We start from the raw sequence: 18,529 nt of genomic DNA, 5'->3' as shown, positions 1-18,529 counted from the left end.
GTTTGTTAAGTTCTTGTATTTCATGGAGCATCAGTGTGCGTTGTTTGTGCTTTTCTAGGAATTTGTCCATTTCATCTAGGTTGTCTAGTTTGTTGGCACACAGTTTCTCATAATATCCTCTTATGATTCTTTTTATTTCTGTGGGGTCAGTCATAACTCCCCCTTTCGTTTCTGATTGTATTCATTCTCTCTTTTTTTCTTTGTTAATCTAGTTTAAGGGTTTGTCAATTTTATTGACCTTCTCAAAGATCCTGCTTTTGGTTTTGTTGATTTTCTCTAACTTTTTTTCTCAATTTTATTTATTTCTACTCAAATCTTTATTATTTCATTCCTTCTGCTTGCTTTGGGATTGGTTTGCTGTTCTTTTTCTAGTTTCTCCAGCTGTTTAGATGTATCTTTGAATTTAGCTCTTTCTTCTTTTTTAACATAGGCATTTAGGGTTATATATTTTCCTCTCAAGACTGCCTTCGATGCATCCCATAAGTTGTGTTTTTGTTTTCATTTGTCTCAATATATTTACTGATTTCACTTGCATTTTCTTTGACCCACTGATTATTTAGGAGTGTGTTGTTTACTCTCCACACACTTTCGAATTTTCTCTTTCCTGTCTATTATTGATTTGCATTTTCATTCCATTATGATCGAAAAGGAGCTTTATATAATTTCAATCTTTTTATATTTATTGAGAGCTGCATTGTGACCTAAGATGTTGTCTATCCTGGAGAAAGATCCATGGGCACTTGAGAAGACTGTATAACCTGCTGAGTTCAGATGCAGTGTTTTGTATATGTCTGTTAGGTCAAACTCATTTATCATATTGTTCAAGTTCTTTGTTTCCTTGTTGATCTTCTGTCTAGTTGTTCAATCTAATGATACGAGTGGTGTGTTTAAGTCTAATAATGATTACTGTAGAGATGTCTATTTCTCCCTTCAGTTTCGTCAGAGTTTCCCTCATGTATTTTGGGGCATCCTGGTTTGGTGCATAGATATTTATGGCTATCATATCTTCCAGGTGAATAATCCCTTTTATTAATATGTAGTGCCTTCTGCATCTCATAACTTTTTTGCATTTAAAGTCTGTTTTGTCCAGTATTAGTATAGCTACCCCTGCTCTTTTTTGGTTACAATTTGCATAGAGTATCTTTTTCCAACCTTTCACTGTCAATTGGTTTGCATCCCTGGATCTAAAGTGAGTCTCTTGTAAGCAGCACATGGAGGCTCATGTTTTTTGACCCATTCTGTCAGCCTCTATCTTTCTATTGGAGAGTTTAATCCAGGCACATTCAATGATATTATTGTAAATGCATTATATTACTTACTTCCACCATTTTATTCTTTGGTTTTCATATGTCATATCATATTTTCATCTGTCTTTTTACTCTTTTCGTTATCCTTCTGCTATTACTTATTTCTATACTGTCCTCCAAGTCTCTCTTCTCCAGTTTTTTTTCTTTCAGGCGTTAAGGCTTCCTTTAATATTTCCTGCAAAGGTGAATTCTTTTTTATGAACTCTCTTAGTTTCTGTTTGTGAATATTTTATACTTCACCTTCAAGGACAATTGCTTGATAAAAAATTCTCAATTGGCAGTTTTTCTCTTTCAGTGTCCTAATTATATCATACCACTGTCTTCTCATCTCTGTGGTTTCTGATGACAAATCCACACTAAATTTTACTGGGTGTCTGTATTAGTCAGTCAAAGGGGTGCTGATGCAAAATACCAGAAATTGGTTGGTTTTTATAAAGGGTATTTATTTGGGGGTAGGAGCTTACAGATACCAGGCCATAAGCATAAGTTACTTCCCTCACCAAAGTCTATTTTCATGTGTTGGAGCAAGATGGCTGCTGACGTCTGCCAGGGTTCAAGCTTCCTGGGTCCATCTGGGCTCAGCTCCTCTGCTTTCTCCACAAGGTCAGCTGTAGACTATGAGGCTCTCTAAACTTTGCCTCTCTCCACAAGGTCAGCTATAGACCAGCAGGTGAATGGCTCTCTCTCCCTGAAGTTTCTGCCATGTCTAAGATGCCATCTCTATTTCTCTGTATTCTCCTGACTCAGGTCCTCTCTTCCCAGGGCTTGCTTCACTTTCCTCTGTGTGCTTACTTCCTGGGGCTCCAGCTTAAGACTTCAACATCAGACTCCAACATCAAAACTTCAACATCAGAAAACCCTCACATCTGTTCTTTGCCATGGCTTTTATCTGCAAGTCCCCACCCATTGTAACTAATCATAACTCAATCAAGACCAGGTACGGATCAGATTACAGACATAATCCAATATGTATTTTTGTAATTCATAACCGTATCAAACTTCTACAGAATCCCTTGTATGTGATGGTTTGCTTCTCTCATGCTGCTCTCAGAATTTTCTCTTTATCTTTGACATTTGATATTCTGAGTAGTACGTGTCTTGGAGTAGGTCTATTAGGATTCATTCTGATTGGGGTATGGTACATGTAAGTTCATTTATTTTGTGAGAGTTAGGAAATTTTCAGCGATTATTTCCTCAACCACTCTTTCTGCCCCCTTTCCCCTCTCTCCTCCTTCTGGAACTCCCACGTGTGTTGTTGCATTTGATGTTGTCATTCAACTCTCTGAGCCCCCACTCAATTTTTTCTCATTCTTTTCTCTCTCTGCTCTTTTCTCTCTTCAATTTCAGCTGTTCTGTTTTCAGTATCATTTATTCTTCTATAATCTCGAGTCTGCTGTTGTATGCCTCTAATGTGTTTTTTGTAATGTCTTTCATTCCCATGAGCTCTGTTACTTTTCTCTTCAGGATTTCAAATTCTTCTTTGTGCTTGTTCAATGTCTTCTTGATGTCTTGATGTCTCATTAACTTGATTTTGGAAATTTGTGTGCATCTCATTAATTAGGTATCTCAAATTCTGCATCTTTTCTGGGGCTTTGATATACTTCTTTTCTTGGCCCATGTCTTACATCTTCTTTAGTATGGCTTGTGGCTTTTTGCTGATGTCTAAGCATCTGATTAGTCTGGTAGTTTTCTCAGATGCTCAATTTCTCTCTTTCATAGGTATTTAGTGGTGGGAGGCTGTGTGTTACTGTTGCTCAACATGGATTGTTAGGATTGTCCCTGTTAGTTGCTCAAACTGGGCTGTGGACTCAGTAATGGGTTGCAGACCTGCTTCCTAGGGCCTTGGGTAGGGAGACTGTAAACCCGAAAAAGTCTTTTATTTACTACTGATTTCCTCACGTGCACTTCCTTGATCTGCTAGCAGATGGCGCTCTTGGGAGCATTCTCTCAACCAGTACCTGGTTGGAGGGTGTTGGCTGCAACAGGGAGGGGATCAATGTGATATAGGTGCCTGCCTGGAGACTAACAGACTTGTAATTCAAACTTTCTCAGAGAAGTTCTCCAGCCTTCCCTGGAAGCCCCCTCCCTTTACCAGGTAGGAAATAATTCCACTCCCTTTTGCATCCTCAACAATCAGTCCTGGTCAGAAGAGAGGGAGATTGAGAGGGTCAGAGCTCTTTAGTCCAGATTTTCTTTGCTCCCAAGGCAAGCAATGGCACAGCTCCACCTGGCCTGAGATAGCTGGTGGCACACAGCAGACCAGATTTGTGGGTCAAGAGCTGAGTCAACAACTGAAAGCAGGAGGATTGCATCCAGTATCCATGTGGAATCTAAGCCCCCTCTTGACATAGATGTGCAATGGACACAACCAATGCAAGGTCCACAGAGAAAATGTGGCATTGGTGTGGGAAAAGTGGCCATGGTGGCTGCTGGGTGCGGGGAATGGGAGGAAGAGATGAGATGTGGAGGCGTTTTCGGGACTTGGAGTTGTCCTGGGTGGTGCTTCAGGGACAATTACCGGACATTGTAAATCCTCTCAGGGCCCACTGGATGGAACGTGGGAGAGTATGGGCTATGATGTGGACCATTGACCATGAGGTGCAGTGATGCCCAGAGATGTACTTACCAAATGCAATGGATGTGTCATGATGATGAGAGAGAGTGTTGCTGTGGGGGGAGTGGTGGGGTGGGGGCGGTGGGGTTGAATGGGACCTCATATTTTTTGAATGTAATATTTTTTAAAAATGAATAAAAAAAAAAAAGAGATCTTAAAAAAAAAAAAAAAGAGCTGAGTCAGCCTAAGGCTGTGTCTCTCTCTCTCCCCATTCCTGGGGAGGTGGGTCCCTGAGGCCCCCTTTGTCTGTAGCCACTGGCCCAGAGGCTGAGCATTCAGAAGTGTCTATAATGTGGTGGAGGGTGCCTGCAGTAGCAGCTGCTGCTTTTAACTCACAGTTTTGCCATCATGATTCTTGTCCCTCTCTTTTCTGGGCCATGTCGAGCCTTCACCTGGTGTCCTAAACCCTAGATTTTTTTCCAGGCTATTTCAGTCTGTCCTCTATTTTTCTGGGAGAAGAGAGTCCAGTCAAAGTACTTTCTACATGCTGATGCCTTTCCAATCTATCTCAAGCCTGACATCTCTTCCGAGCTTCAGACTTCTATCTGTCTTCACTTGGTTACCTAAGTAGTACCTCAAATGGAAACTGACCAACCCCAAGCTCTTGAGTCCCTCCCCAAAACTTACAACCCTCTGAATATTCCCATCTTAGAAAGTATAGCTTCTCCTACTAACCAACTGTGCTCACACCCCAAACTCTTCCTTTTCCTAAATCCTCATATACTGTGGTTCTACCAACAAATCACTTTCAAATTCACTCACTTCTATCTCCACTCCCACCAACCTGGTTCAAGCAGTCATCCTAAGCTGTACTGTTCTTAACTGGTCTGCTGGTTTCTCCTCTTATCTCTGCAGTTGTTTCCAGAGCAGCCAGGAATAGTTATTTTGAAAGGGTATTTCAGGGCATGTCGCTCCTTGCATCAAAACCCTTCCATGGTTTCCTACTGAACCCAGTGTAAAATTCAGATTCCTTCCTGGGCTACAAAGTCTGAAAAACTCTGGGCCCTACTTCTCTAACTTCTTTTGATCCCATCCTTTCTTCTCTTGATTATGATGCTCTAACCACACTTGCTTCCAGTTCCTTGAACATTGTCTTTCTTACCTCAGAGCCTCTGCACTATTTCCTCTGTTTGAAATACTCTTTCCCCAAACTTTTGCAAGGCTGGTTCCTCCTCATTCTTCAGTTTATCACCCCAAATGTCATCTCCTCAAAAAGACTTTTTCTTATCACTACACTAAAAATAGGCCCTTGGACTCTCCCCCATCTCCTGATCCTTGATCAGTTATTTTCTTCAAAACATCCATCACAATATGAAAGTGTTAATTTGTTTCCTTGCTTATTGTCTCTCTCTCTCCACTGGAACATAAGCTTCTGGAGGACAAGGATCTCGCCTGCCATGCTGACTGCTATGTTCCCACCACACAGAACAGTGCCTGGCACTTAGCTGACAGGAACACAGAATTATGGATTGGTCACCTGCCAAACAGGTTTGTGAGAATTAAATGAAAATATTAGTAAAGAATTCAGCCTAGTGCACTGTCTGGAGCAAGCTCACAAATACCTGTAGCTATTATTACCTCCATAATTGGTGGTTCCTAGAATTTCTAAGGGTGTCTTGTGAACCTGCAAAACATCTATGTTATCCATACTTTCTTCCTAACATAGAATGGTTGGTCCTTGATGGATTTGGGGTTACCAAACACCCCAAAGAGTATCATATTTAATTTCTGATAAGCCATAAAACATGCAGGCAGTCACAAAAAGACTCTTTGAAGTGGCATTAGCCTCTGCTGTGACAAATAATCATTAGGTGGGAGTTAAAACCATTGGTACTGAAGCTTAGAGGCAGACTGTTGGCACAAAGAAGCATTCCACTGATAGTCTGGTCAGGAGCTTCCTTGCCAGAGGTAGACCAGAAGGAACAGCAATGCATAGCATGAGGTGGAGAACTCAGCCCCTGGAGCCAGCCTGCCTAGCTCCAATTCTGTCCAGGTGGGTGACTTTGATCAATTTATTTGCATGCTTCGATTTCATTTGGAAAAAAAAAAAGGGAATGACAGTATTTGGCTTAAAGTGTTGTGAACATAAAAATGGACCAATGTATATAAAATGCTTAGAACAGAACTTGGCATGCAGCAACATCCAATACATTTTAGTTATTATTATTCTAAGTTATCGTAAAAAGAAAAAGGGTGAGGCATCTCAGTGCAATGATCTTTAATTACCAATTGCCCAACACACTTAAAAAGAAGCTGATTTTCTGAATTTAGGTATAGAAGGCAAGTGTGTCAGAGCTGGGCCTGGAGGAGGAGCCGAGATGAGCTCTGGGGCTGGCAGGGCTGCTTCTGCGGGACCCTCCCCACCCCACAGGGCTTCCTAGCTCAGGCCTGTCCCCAGGGGCTTGGTCTTTCCTGGCAGTCACCGGAAAAAGCTCAAACTGCAGGGGGCCTGGATGCAAGAAAGAAAAACACTCCCTTGTGGTCAGGCAAACAAGCCATTGTAGAGTGAACCCGTATGTGCTTTTCGGTTCCTACTGGAGAGAGAGGGTCAGAGACGGAGACCACTGGGGTTTTAAGGTGCAGGTCTGGGGTGTGGAGCAGGGCACCATCGTCTGTCACCACCAGAGAAACTTTGTTCAAAATTTCAAGTGTTTATTAAGAAAAGGTTCATTTAATGAATACCTACTAGTTTCCAAGTCCTGAGCTCAGGGCTCACAGAGAGAGAAAGAAAACTAATGTCTACCCTCAAGAAGCTAACACTCAAGGTAGAGAGAAAGAGGAAGGTAAGATAAGAGAAGACAAGGTAAGGATTGTAAGTAAATAAAAATGGAGATTGGACTTTGGTCCATAAGCGAAATACATACGTAAGGCTTGAGCGTGAGAGGAGGAAAACAAATGTCATCACAACCAACATAAATTTTAAGGGAGAAGGAAGGACAAATTTAAACATGACAGGCTATGTAAGAAATTGAGGACTGATTCATTTAAGCCTAAGGAAAATAAAATCTTTAAAATTATAAAACAGAGAGTAAGTAGGGTAGGAAAAAAGGAAAAGGCTGCTATAAATGAAATCTCTTCTAAAACACTTCTTTAGTAAGAGATTTACTGAAATACAGTAGAAATAAAACCACCACAGAATCACCATCTACAGCCACTATCTCCTAAAACACCACTTTCCAGCAAAGAATTTAAAATTTCTGGAACATCCATTACTTTTGACACCATGGTTTTCTTATCCACAACACAATGAGGGCTACTGCCAGAGACAGCCTGGTGGCATCTGTCAGTGTCAAGAACTACTGATGCGAGGAAGGAGACTTGGGAAGGAAGGAGGCGACTTGGAGGGGTCTGAGGCTGGGTGCCATTCCTGCCCTTTGCTTCTACATGTCACAGGCTGTCCCAGATATTAAACTTGAAATTCAAAGAGATGCTTCACTCACTTGAAATGCAGAAATATTTATTTTGGTTTCCTTCATTGTTTTTGGAAATTCTGTTTTGGTTTATAAAACATAGAAATAGCCAACACTTAAAGCAAACATTCAAAACCCCATTGTGACAAATTATTGACTTTTTGTGCAATTAAGAATACACATACGAATTTAAGCTACCCAATAGTGTTATTACAATGACACTTCTTTAGTGCAAACCCTGTTGTGCTTGTATAACATGTGTATACACACATACCCAAAATCAATTGCTTTGAATGTATGAATGACATTTAAGGTCTGTCAAATGTAGCAAAGATTTGCAGTCAAGTGAAATGCTAATTTCCCAAATTAACTTGAAAAAAATCTCTTGAGAAGTTAATCCCACGAAATAATTTTTTCCAGATGTCTATATCCTAGAATTTTGGCTTGTCAAAAACATTTTGTAGAAATCCGGTAGCATAATGATTACTGTCCATTTCATAAATTTCCCAAGCATATCCACTTCCTTAACATTTTTAAAGACATGCTTTGCCTGAGAGTTGATTCTGGGGGAAAAAGCCAGTTAATCACAACATGATCTTTCAATATGAAAACCACATTACAAATCCGTTGGCGATTACAAACAAAGAGCGATTGGTGCTGTGAAGATAAAGTGGACAGTTGTTTAGGGGTCACAGTTGAGCATGGCTGATCCAGGTAATCACTTCCTTCTTGAAATGCTTGTCTTCACTGTAGAGTCTAAGGCAGATTTTTTCAGTAGCCCCCGGAAGGGATGGAGGGATAGAGTGGGTCTGAAGAACAGGGCCCTACAGCATTCTATTCTGTGTGAGCAAGAATCCATTCATCTGAGACTCAGGATCTGCCCTGTTCCTAGCTGGGTCTTTCCTTCGGTTTCCTGTGAGCCTCCTACTCCAACAGGAACCATGGGAGAATGTGGAGAAGAGACTGGGTTTCATAGCTCTTAATCAGAAGGGATGTGCAAGGGCATGCAAGATGGGGAAGGGATTACAGAAAAAACTCTCTGGTCCACTTGTCCAGGTCTCCAGCCAGGAGAGGTGTTCCTGTTTTTAAAGGACAGTTTCCCTCCAGTGCACTGTACTCTAGAGCAGCAGACATTGCAGAATTTGCAGCAGTTAGCAGGCATCTCTTAGAAATAGCCAAGTCCTAACCCCATGGTTAGAAAGACAGGGAGACAGAAGTTTTAACATCCACCTTTTAAACTAAGGAAGTCTCAAATAACTTAGCACATTCATCGTTTCCCCTTTACAATTTTTAAGGCTCATTTTGGAGATGGTCTGAAACTTGAGGTGACTGTAAGGCAGTGTTCCATTTCTTTCAATATTCCTATGATAAGAAACCCAAACAGACAAGTCAAACATGAACGTGTTCTTGCCTATGCTTGCTGTAGTCCAGCTTCCCTACATGAAGGCTGTCAGGAGAAGAGTGTGGAGGAGTGCGGCTGCCAGCCTTCCTCACGTTAAGCCTTGATGGTGGAATACAGTTCATCGATATAGGACCTGAAGTAATTCCGCAGCTCGGGCCTTTTAGCCTTCATGGTGGGGGTCAGAAGGCCATTATCGACAGAAAATAACTCGGGGTGTAGAGCGATGCCTTTGACCTGCAGACAAACAAGGCTGTTACCGAAGGAAAAAGGACAGAGTCACCTGAGGCTAGAAAGCACATGCAAAGGGTGTGAAGACCCTAATGCATGACCCAATTCCTCCCCTCACCTGAGGCCAAGCTGCAGGTCAAGGCAGAAGGCCTGCTCTCAGGATGGAATTCAGGTGTGCGCCCTGACCGCCAGGAAAAGAGAACGGACACCCACTGTCACCGCTGCCAAACCACTCCAATGCTCATTCCTCAGGGACTCTTTAGGTCATTCCGTCCTTTTATTTAAACTGTTTTTCAAACATCTTCAAGTAAAAAAATTCATCTTTTAAGAACTCATGCCCTTTGACTTAGTCTTACCTGTTCAAATGACTTCAGACCAGCCTCTTTCCCAATTCTCACCATGTCTTCCAGGATGACTTTTTTGAGGTCCTGATAAGGTAAGAGAAATAAAATACTTCCTCTGTTGGAGGTCTCTGCAAATCACAGGAACATTTAATACAAAGTGTAGAAAAAGAAGAGTCCAAACACACCAGAACCTTACCTTATTTCGGCATAGTTCATCAAAGGATCCTTCAAATCCTCTCTTTTGGGCCCAGTGAGATAATGTATCAACATCCGGTACCACAATTGCTATAAGAAATGCCTTTAACACAGACACGTGAGTTATTCCTTGGCTTGATCCAGGTGCTGTAACATAGTGGGGCTCCTTATTCTGGCATCATGGAATCTTATGGACCCTCTCCTCGGAGCATCCGACCCCACCCCCTCGCAGGCCAGGGGCCACAGGTTAAGAGCACCTGGGTCTAAACTGTGAACGGCGTCAGGAGGCTTGCAACACACGCTTTCAAAGAACCACTGGAAACCAAAATCTAACAAAATCCTATTTCTATTTACTTTTGTGTGTATTTTATAAAACAGGGTCAAATAAGCAAACAAGGTGATATCAGATAAGTGCTTCACAGAAAAAAACAGAGAGAAAATTTAGACAGTTCATTAAAAAAATCTCCAAACCTCATTCTTTACAAGCTAGTAAAAAGAAAATATACAAATCAAAAGCATGGTACAATTCTAGATCAAAGGAAAATAGGTGTACTCTCAAAGGAAAATAAGTGCATTCTGTAAGAAAATGTCATTTTAAAATCATTTAAAATTTTAAAGATTTATAAAAAGATTAACTTACAGGAAACCAGATACCCTTCTCCTCCTTGCCACCATCTGTCCAACATGTTGGCAAACAGATGTTTCACTGCAATATCTATAATTTCAACTTCAAGTATATCTTAGCAAACAACCCTTTCCTCAACAGTAATTTAAGAGGTATACATAAGCTGAATTTAACATATTTGAAATTTTAAACTTTCTTACACTCCAAATATCAATATTTCCACCACAATTAAATGAGAAATATCTTTTCATTTCTAATCCATCTATATATTCCCAGTGTCTTTATCCAAATTCCCTGGGAATGCCGCATCTCTCTAGGTAAAATACTTTTCTGGGTAAGAAATGCCAAACAGCAAATCCATTAATGCATCAGTAATATTCTGGGCAGGTCAGACATAAAAGCCAATTAACGCTTTCAGTCATTCTGTGCCCCTGGAGGACTGGGCGCTAGCAGTGCCTGTGCAGTAGGGTTCACAGTCAAGAAAGCACATACCTGCAAGCTTTCCCCGTGGACAAACACTTGAGCAACAGGTTCACTTCGCAGGTAGATATTTTCAATTTTTTCAGGCGCTATGTATTCTCCTTGTGCCAGTTTAAATATGTGCTTTTTCCTGTCGATAATCTTCAGGGTGCCATTCTGTTCACAAGGAGGGGAGGCGATGAGTGGGTCCGTGGATGGTTTCCACCCAGCATGGATCACACACAGTGCATGATACTCTATAGACCCTCTCACTGACTTCACCCAACAACTGCCTTGGGTCAGGTATCATCTCCTTTTACAAGGAGGGAACTGAGGCTTAGAGAGATGAAATAACTTGCTCAAGGCTATTCAGGCAGTTTAGAGATAGAGAAGGGACTCCAGAGCCCTGCGCATTCCCTTCGCTGCCCAGCTCCGGCGACTCGTCAGTCCACTGGCGGGGGTGCTTTGTTTTAGCATGTTTCACAGTCTCTTCTCACAACTAGGACACACATACCTGGCTCTCCACCTGCATCAAGTTCTCTGAAAGCAGAGACATAGACTTACTCATCCCCCTAGGGCGCTCAAAACACTCGCTAGACAAAGACAGCATTCCCGTCGCCCCAGCACTGTTTCTCGGCAGGGCTGGGGCAGGGGTACTGCCTGACTCTCCGTAGGGCAGTCTCCACGCCAAGGAGGACTGTCCCACGTCCCTGCACGAAGGCTGGCGTCCCCGGCCCAGGCCAACCCAAAGCCAGCAGCCTCCCGTCCCGGGAGTGGCAACCAGCCACCTGGGGCCGTTGTCATGTCTCCAAAAGCCACCCCTAGGAGAGTTTCCAGAGTTCTCTCATTTCACCCTCCTCCTCTCCCACTTTAAAGAGTGAACTGATGTTCCCAGTATTCTGAGCCGGTACTAGAACTGATGCTTAATCCCTCTGTATTCATCAGCCAAAGGGGTGCTGAAGCAAATTACCAGAAATGGATTGGTTTTCGTAAAATGTATTTATTTGGGGTAGGAGCTTACAGTTACCAGGCCATAAAGCATAGGCTACTTCCCTCACCAAAGTCTATTTTCACATGTTGGAGCAAGATGGCTGCCGATGTCTGCGAGGGTTCAGGCTTCCTGGGCTCCTCCCTTCCACGGTCTTGCTTCTATCTCAGTTCAGGGTTCCTCTCTTCCTGGGGCTGGCTTCTGTTTCCTCTGTGAGCTTACTTCCTGGGGTCCAGTCTAAGGCTTCACCAACAAACCTCAACATCAAAACTCCAACACTGAAAACCCTCACCTCTGTCCTTTGCCATGCCTTTTATCTGTGAGTCCCCACCCACCAAGGGGTGGGGATTCAATGCCCTAATCATAACTTAATGACACCCAGGTGCAGACCAGATTATAAACATAATCCAGTATCTATTTTCGGAATTCATCAGTAATACCAAAATGCTATACTCCACCCTCTAAATTCTAAAAAGACATCACAATATTTGAAAAAGCTTTAAATCAGTAACAATGCAAGTACTAAATCATATCACAATCAATTTAAAGAAATAGTTTGTCTTGGGGCAAAGTCTGTTTACTATAGACCTCTGAAACTTATAAAACAATTTATCTGTTTCCAGTACACAAATGGACAAAGGATAAACATTTTCATTACAATTAGGAGAAACTGGGAGGGAAACATGAGTCAGGGTTCTCTACAGTTCAGAAAACCTGCAGGGCATCTTCCATTCCACTTCAGTCTGAGAGTCATTCTTAGGATGATGGTTTCTTCTTCTTGGGACCTTATGGGAACCCACCCTCTCCACAGGCTTGTCCAGCAGCCATTTTCTTGGTTCCATCATCATCAAACATATGTGTTTCGACCAAGCTCCAGACTTCACCTTCCCAAAGTGTTGGGGTGATTGCCACACCTTACCCAATCTTTGGGTTAGAGTCTTAACCCCCCCATCACAGTGACGTGAAGAAAACATTCCCCCTAACCCTTGGGAAACAGGCTCAACACTCTCAGAGCGACGAGTTGATACCTGGCCTTCCCTAATCTTTGGGGGACAGGTCCACCCCTCTCAGACCTATGGGATTCTGACCTTAACTGCCCTAATCCTTGGGGAATGTGCTCCACCCTCTCTGTACCCGGAGGCGGCAAAACTCTCCCAGAACATCTGATGGGAACATCCACCCTCTTCGACTGCTGGGGCAAACTCACCTTCTCTGTACACATGGCTGGGGTTCCTCTCTTGGCCCAAAGTGATGTCCTAATTCCAGATCTCAGCTTCCATGGTTTCCTCTTAAAGCTGTTTCTCCTTCAATCTTTTCTTTCCACGTCCCTTTCAGTCCAAGTTGACAGCAGTTTTGTTCATACAGTTTTCTCAAAAACCTTGCTGGTTTAGCATTCAAGAAGCAGGGGTCCAAGCCATCAGACAGTAAGACTTTCCATAAGTCTTCTGAGATAACTGCATCTTCAATCCTGATTTACAAGTTCCACGTTTAGTTAAGTCCTCCAATGGGGCACTTTCATCTGGGAGCTTGATTTCCAGAGGCTTGGAATTTCCAGAATCAGTTTCTGTTTCCTTTGTACCTGATAGTTCAGTCCTCAGTATTTCTCTCTTATCTAGCATTTTGCTATAAGCTGTAAGCAGAAGCCAAGCCTCATTCTCTGGGTTTACTTTGGAAATTTCTTCAGATAAATGCTTAGGCTTGCCACTTTCAAATTCTGCCTTCCATAAAACATCAGGAGTTAATCTTGCTAAGTTCTCTGTAACTTTAAAACATGAATCACCTTTCCTCCAGTTTCTAATAATAGTTTCATCATTTACTTCTAAGGCATCATAAAAACTCTCTTTAGCATCCATATTGCTATCAACAGTCTCTTCAAAGCACTCTAAGTCTTTTATTTTAAATAAAAGATTTATTTATTTATTTATTTATTTATTTCTCCGCCCCCCCCCCCCCCCAATTGTCTGCTCTCTGTGTCCATTCGATGTGTGTTCCTCTGTGTCCACTTCTATTCTTATCAGAGGCACGGGAATCTGTGTCTCTTTTTTTTGGTTGTTGTGTCATCTTGCAGCATCAGCTCTCTGTGTGTGCAGTGCCACTCCTGGGCAGGCTGGACTTTCTCTCGTCCTGGGCGGCTCTCCTTACGGGGCACACTCCTTGTGCGTGGGGCTCCCCTATGCTGGAGACACCCCTGCATGGCAGGGCACTCCTTGCGCGCATCAGCTATGCACGTGGGCCAGGTCCACACGGGTCAAGGAGGTCCGGGGTTTGAACCGTGGACCTCCCATGTGGTAGGTGGACGCCCTAACCACTGGGCCAAGTCTGCTTCCCTAAGGCTTTTCTTCCAAGCATCTCACAATTCCTCCAAAAAATACCCCTTACCCACTTATAAAACCATTTCAGAATTTTGGTAATTGCAAAAACACTTCCCTATTCCTGGGTACCAAATTCGGTGTTAGTCAGCCAAAGGGGTGCTGATGCAAAATATCAGAAATTGGTTGGTTTTCATAAAGGATATTTATTTGGGGTAGGAGCTTACAGATACCAGGCCATAAGCATAAGTTCCTTCCCTCACCAAAATCTATTTTCACGTGTTTGAGCAAGACGGCTGCCGAAACCTATGAGGGTTCAGCTTCCTGGGTTCCTCCCTTCCAGGGTCTTGCTTCTCTCTGGGTTCAGGGCTCCTCTCTTCCCAGGGCTTGCTTCTTCCTGGGCTCAGGGTTCCTCTCTTCCTGGTACTTGTTTCTCTCTTCCTCTGTGGGCTTACTTCCTGGGGCTCCAGCTTAGGGCTTCAGCATCAAAGTCCAACATCAAAACTCCAACATCAAAACCCTTCAACTCTGTCCTTTGCCATGCCTCACGCCCTAATGACATGGCCCAATCAAAGCCCTAATCACAACTTAATCACGCCCAGGTAAAGACAGATTACAAACATAATCCAATATCTATTTTTGGAATTCATAAACCATATTAAACTGCTACACCCTCTTAAACCTAAAAAGAAGGACTCAATTTATTCTTAAGTAGCTTGGGCAGCCTACATGCTGAATTGATTTGGTGGTGGTGGTAGGGAGGGATTTTTCTAATCAATAAATATTCCAGAATCACATGCCTTAAATCTACAAATAATCTGATAATACACAATAATAAGAATAAAAATTGCATTAGCCATGTTAGGGCTGGCACTTGAACATGGTAACAATTTAGAGGAAGCAGCGGGTAGTACCCTAATGATCAAATCGACAGGCAGAACAGATGAGGCTTACTTGCGCAAGCCTCTTACTCCTAAGATGGACTCTTTGGAATTTCTCTGTATCAAAATGTTCTGAGAAATAAAATTTATCTTTTATCAAAGATAAAGTTTTATCAAAACTAACAAAACAACAACAACAACAACAAACCATTAGGCTCTGAGACTCAAGTCACAGGAGTCGATCTAAACCTGTGAAACACTTGCCCTATTTTTAATGAGATGAGAAACCCAAGGGGCACATTTGTTCACAAGTTCTTGCCCATCATACATTCCATGTAGTTTGCTACCACCCCCCAAGCCTTGATAGGCCAAGCATCAGCACCAGGGCACAGCACCCCCAAACCTTGGTAGGCCAAGCATCAGCACCAGGGCACAGCACCCCCAAACCTTGGTAGGCCAAGCATCAACACCAGGGCACAGCACCCCCAAACCTTGGTAGGCCAAGCATCAGCACCAGGGCACAGCACCCCCAAACCTTGGTAGGCCAAGCATCAGCACCAGGGCACAGCACCCCCAAACCTTGGTAGGCCAAGCATCAGCACCAGGGCACAGCATCGATTCTGTTAAAAGCCATGGTCTCTTAGGAGCAACCACAAGTGAGGTCAGATATCATTTCCTGACACCGAACAAGTATTCTAAGAGCAGATACCTGTTCACTGCAGGAAAAGAGCACAGTTCAACAAGGAGAAGGGAAAGAGTTCGGCTGCGGTGCCAGTGCCACACGGCACAGACGGGATGTTCTCTTTTCTACAGTGGAACAAAACTGTGAATGGGGGAGGTGAAAACTTACTGGTAACCATTTGCCAACGTCCCCTGTGTGCAACCAGCCATCTTTATCCAAAACTTCTGCTGTTTTTACTGGATCATTCAAGTAGCCCTTAAACACGTTCGGCCCTTTCACACACACCTGAATAAAAATAAAAATAAAAAAAAGGTAACTGTTAGCAGCACTCACGGGGGCTTCTTTGAAAGAACAGAACCGGGCTGCGTGCGTGTGCGTGCGCGTGTCTGTGGCTAGAAGCCCTCACGCCCGTGGTCCAGAGGGCACTGAGAGGCCGGTGGCTCGGGCAGCCCTGCACGGTGCCCCCTCCCGTACTGCATCACCTCCGCGCAGCCAGCGCCTAGGGCGGGCGGGCGCAGTGCCGCCTCAGGCCCCGCTTAGAGCCGCTGGGAGGTCCCGGAGGGGTGAAATCCCTGTGAGGTAATGAGGCTTTCTGCCCAGCTCCAGCAGCTGGCTAACAGGTAGCCAGGGCAATCAGCAGACAGGAGAGGCGCCCCTAGGAGCGGGGCCGCAGGGGCCGCTGCGAGCTCTGGGCCCGAGGCCGCAGATGGGGCAGGAACAGGCCAGCTCCGTGACACCCCGAACCCCAAAGGCGGAACATGAAAAAAGACCTGCTGGACGCCGGGATGACCAATAAAATCAGCTCGGTGGCTTTAAAGGACACCGTGCTGGGAAGCGGCCCTGCAGGACGCCAGGCAGCTCAAGGAGAGGGCAGTGACGGGGTGCGCTGGGGAAGGACGGCTTCACTCACCTCGCCCTCGCCCCGGGCAGCCAGGTAGTTCATCTCCTCTACATCCACAAGTTTCACCAAATTGCAAGGCATGGGGGCACCAACATGGCCTGTAGAGTAAATAAAGTAATTGTCATAGCCTCAGGGCAAGTCTTCAAGTTATTTTTGTAATAATCAAGCCTCCTCACACACACCAAAATGCTGCTATAAACATCTGGTTTCTACAATGACAGCCCTTCTGTTTCCGGTCAATGAATTTGGAGTTTATTCCTAGAATGGAGACTAAAATATCAAAAAGACTGCAGGACATTTCCTAAGTTGCATGTTCCGAAGTATCTTCCAAAGTATAAATAAGACTGCAGATTTTAAGAGTTACCACAGTACCTGGAAGCAAGCTCTCTAAAACGTTACCTGGCTCCTACGATCTGATCTCCCCTGCCCACTCCTTGCCACTCCTGCCTCACACAGACCTCTTAATCAGCCCCCATTCTCTGCAAGGAGAGAGAATAGAAGCAACTTTGGCAAACCTTGATTATTCTCATCCAACATCCGACTCTGATCAAGGTGGCCTTTATTTCCTTAAGCATGAATAAATAAGTTTTACATTTAAGCTCATTCAGATAAAAAGGTACTAATTTCACAGCTAACTTTTTTGTCTTTTCCAAACACATGTAGAGCAGAAATTCACTACATTTTAAAGGTTGCACAAATAATCGTTCCTATGTTTTAATGATTTTACTATATTGAAACGACTGTTGCAAATTCTCTAGCTGTTAAAGGACCTGTGGTTAGGAACGGAGCAAACGCCATGGGGACAATGCCTAGAATGTCAGCTCAAACTCGGCAGAACCAAAAATCCCTCTCTTCCTAGAAAGGGCTAATATTTACAAATTACATCACCCTCTGCCCCAAGAGCCATTACTTAAAAGATTGTTGGCCTGAGGCCTACTCATGAGAAACAAAGTAGCACGGGCTTCAGCGCTGAAGAGTCCCTGATTGACCTAATTCCAAGTCAGATCCCAGCAAGGAGTCTCCCACAAGCTTACCTGCTGTCCAGTCTCCAGGCACAGAGAGGCAGCACCCAGCAGTGCACTCTGTCTGTCCATAGCCTTCGTAAAACTGGGGCACCAAGAGATGAAACGTTATTAAAAGGGGGACAGTCACACCTTTGCTACAGAGCAAAAGTAACTAAGCTTCTCTAACTCCTAAAACACTGGCTGGCTGAGGGGAAAATCTCTTTTCACAATACTGAAGTATGTTTTCCTATCGCATCCAAGCACCTTCATCAGCACGTCGAGCACCAGCCACTGTCCTTGTTGTATTTTCTACTTAACTTCCTGTGGGCAGCAAGAGAGGAGCCCTCCGTGCCAGCCCTGCCGTGCCAACCTAGCCAGGCGGGCAGTATCAACTCATGGCTCTGCCCCACACAGGTTTCATCTGTCACCAAGTCTCGGCTATCTCGCCTGTCTCCTTATACTACACTCTCTGCGTGTTTTCAGGTTCGTTTATCATTTATATCCACTCCCATCCCCTCAGGTCTGACTCGGAAGGCACGTTTTGTGCCTTACCCTAGAGAAGAGTGTAAACAGTAAACAGAAGCAAATCTGTAAACAAAATCTCTCTCTCTATATCTATACACTTCTTTCTCTCAGGAACCTAGGAATGACATGATCTTCCAAACAAAATAAAACACACACAAGAGGGTAAGCGTGACTTTTCCTAAACAAGATCACTCTGCGTGACAGAGCCTGGGATGATCCGCGGATGTGAAATCCCACCTCACCTGGCAGCCGAGAGCTGCTCTCAGAAACGTCAGCACCGTGGCAGACACTGGCGCAGCTCCAGTGACCATCAACCTCACTTTTCCTCCCAGACTCGACTTTCAAGGTAGGGAGAGAGGAGAGAACAGTCGGGTTACAGACGGGGAAGAAGGGGGACCCCTCAGTGAGGAAGGTCTGTGTAGAGTCTGCAGGTCCTGATCCACCCCGCTCTCCTAGGACAGGGCTCAGCCCCGGTGCTCAGGAAAGAGCAGCGCACGCTGGGCGTTTCTCCACCCACGGCTAGTCCAGGCATTCTCAACAGGGATGGAAGTAAGTCCAGATACCTACTTAAAGGTATCTCGGGGAGTTAGAAAAAGAGTGTGGTAGATCTGCGGCAACTAACACAATTCTGGCATTTTGTCGGACATACTATTAC

At 44.0% G+C, this 18,529-nt stretch overlaps 1 protein-coding gene across 13 annotated transcripts in view; it reads right to left on the bottom strand.

Moving 5' to 3' along the window:
- Nucleotides 1–7,361: 7,361 nt before the first annotated feature.
- LOC101418519 (long-chain-fatty-acid--CoA ligase 1-like) overlaps nt 7,362–18,529 on the bottom strand; it is a 73,583-nt gene continuing 62,415 nt past the window's right edge. For all 13 annotated transcript variants that reach the window (XM_058301579.2, XM_058301630.2, XM_058301688.1 and 10 more), the window contains 8 exons: nt 18,117–18,212; nt 17,380–17,452; nt 16,355–16,443; nt 15,613–15,729; nt 10,618–10,761; nt 9,502–9,603; nt 9,318–9,389; nt 7,362–8,967 (listed from right to left, as the gene is read on the bottom strand). In XM_058301579.2, coding sequence (XP_058157562.1) covers nt 8,827–8,967; nt 9,318–9,389; nt 9,502–9,603; nt 10,618–10,761; nt 15,613–15,729; nt 16,355–16,443; nt 17,380–17,452; nt 18,117–18,212 — 834 coding nt within the window. In that variant the 3' untranslated portion in view covers nt 7,362–8,826. The remainder of the gene's footprint in view (nt 8,968–9,317; nt 9,390–9,501; nt 9,604–10,617; nt 10,762–15,612; nt 15,730–16,354; nt 16,444–17,379; nt 17,453–18,116; nt 18,213–18,529) is intronic.

The sequence above is a fragment of the Dasypus novemcinctus genome, chromosome 1, assembly GCF_030445035.2.
Source record: "Dasypus novemcinctus isolate mDasNov1 chromosome 1, mDasNov1.1.hap2, whole genome shotgun sequence".
Taxonomy (NCBI): Eukaryota; Metazoa; Chordata; class Mammalia; order Cingulata; family Dasypodidae; genus Dasypus; species Dasypus novemcinctus.
The sequence above is the reverse complement of the archived record's forward strand: the minus strand, read 5'-3'. Positions and strand labels throughout refer to the sequence as shown.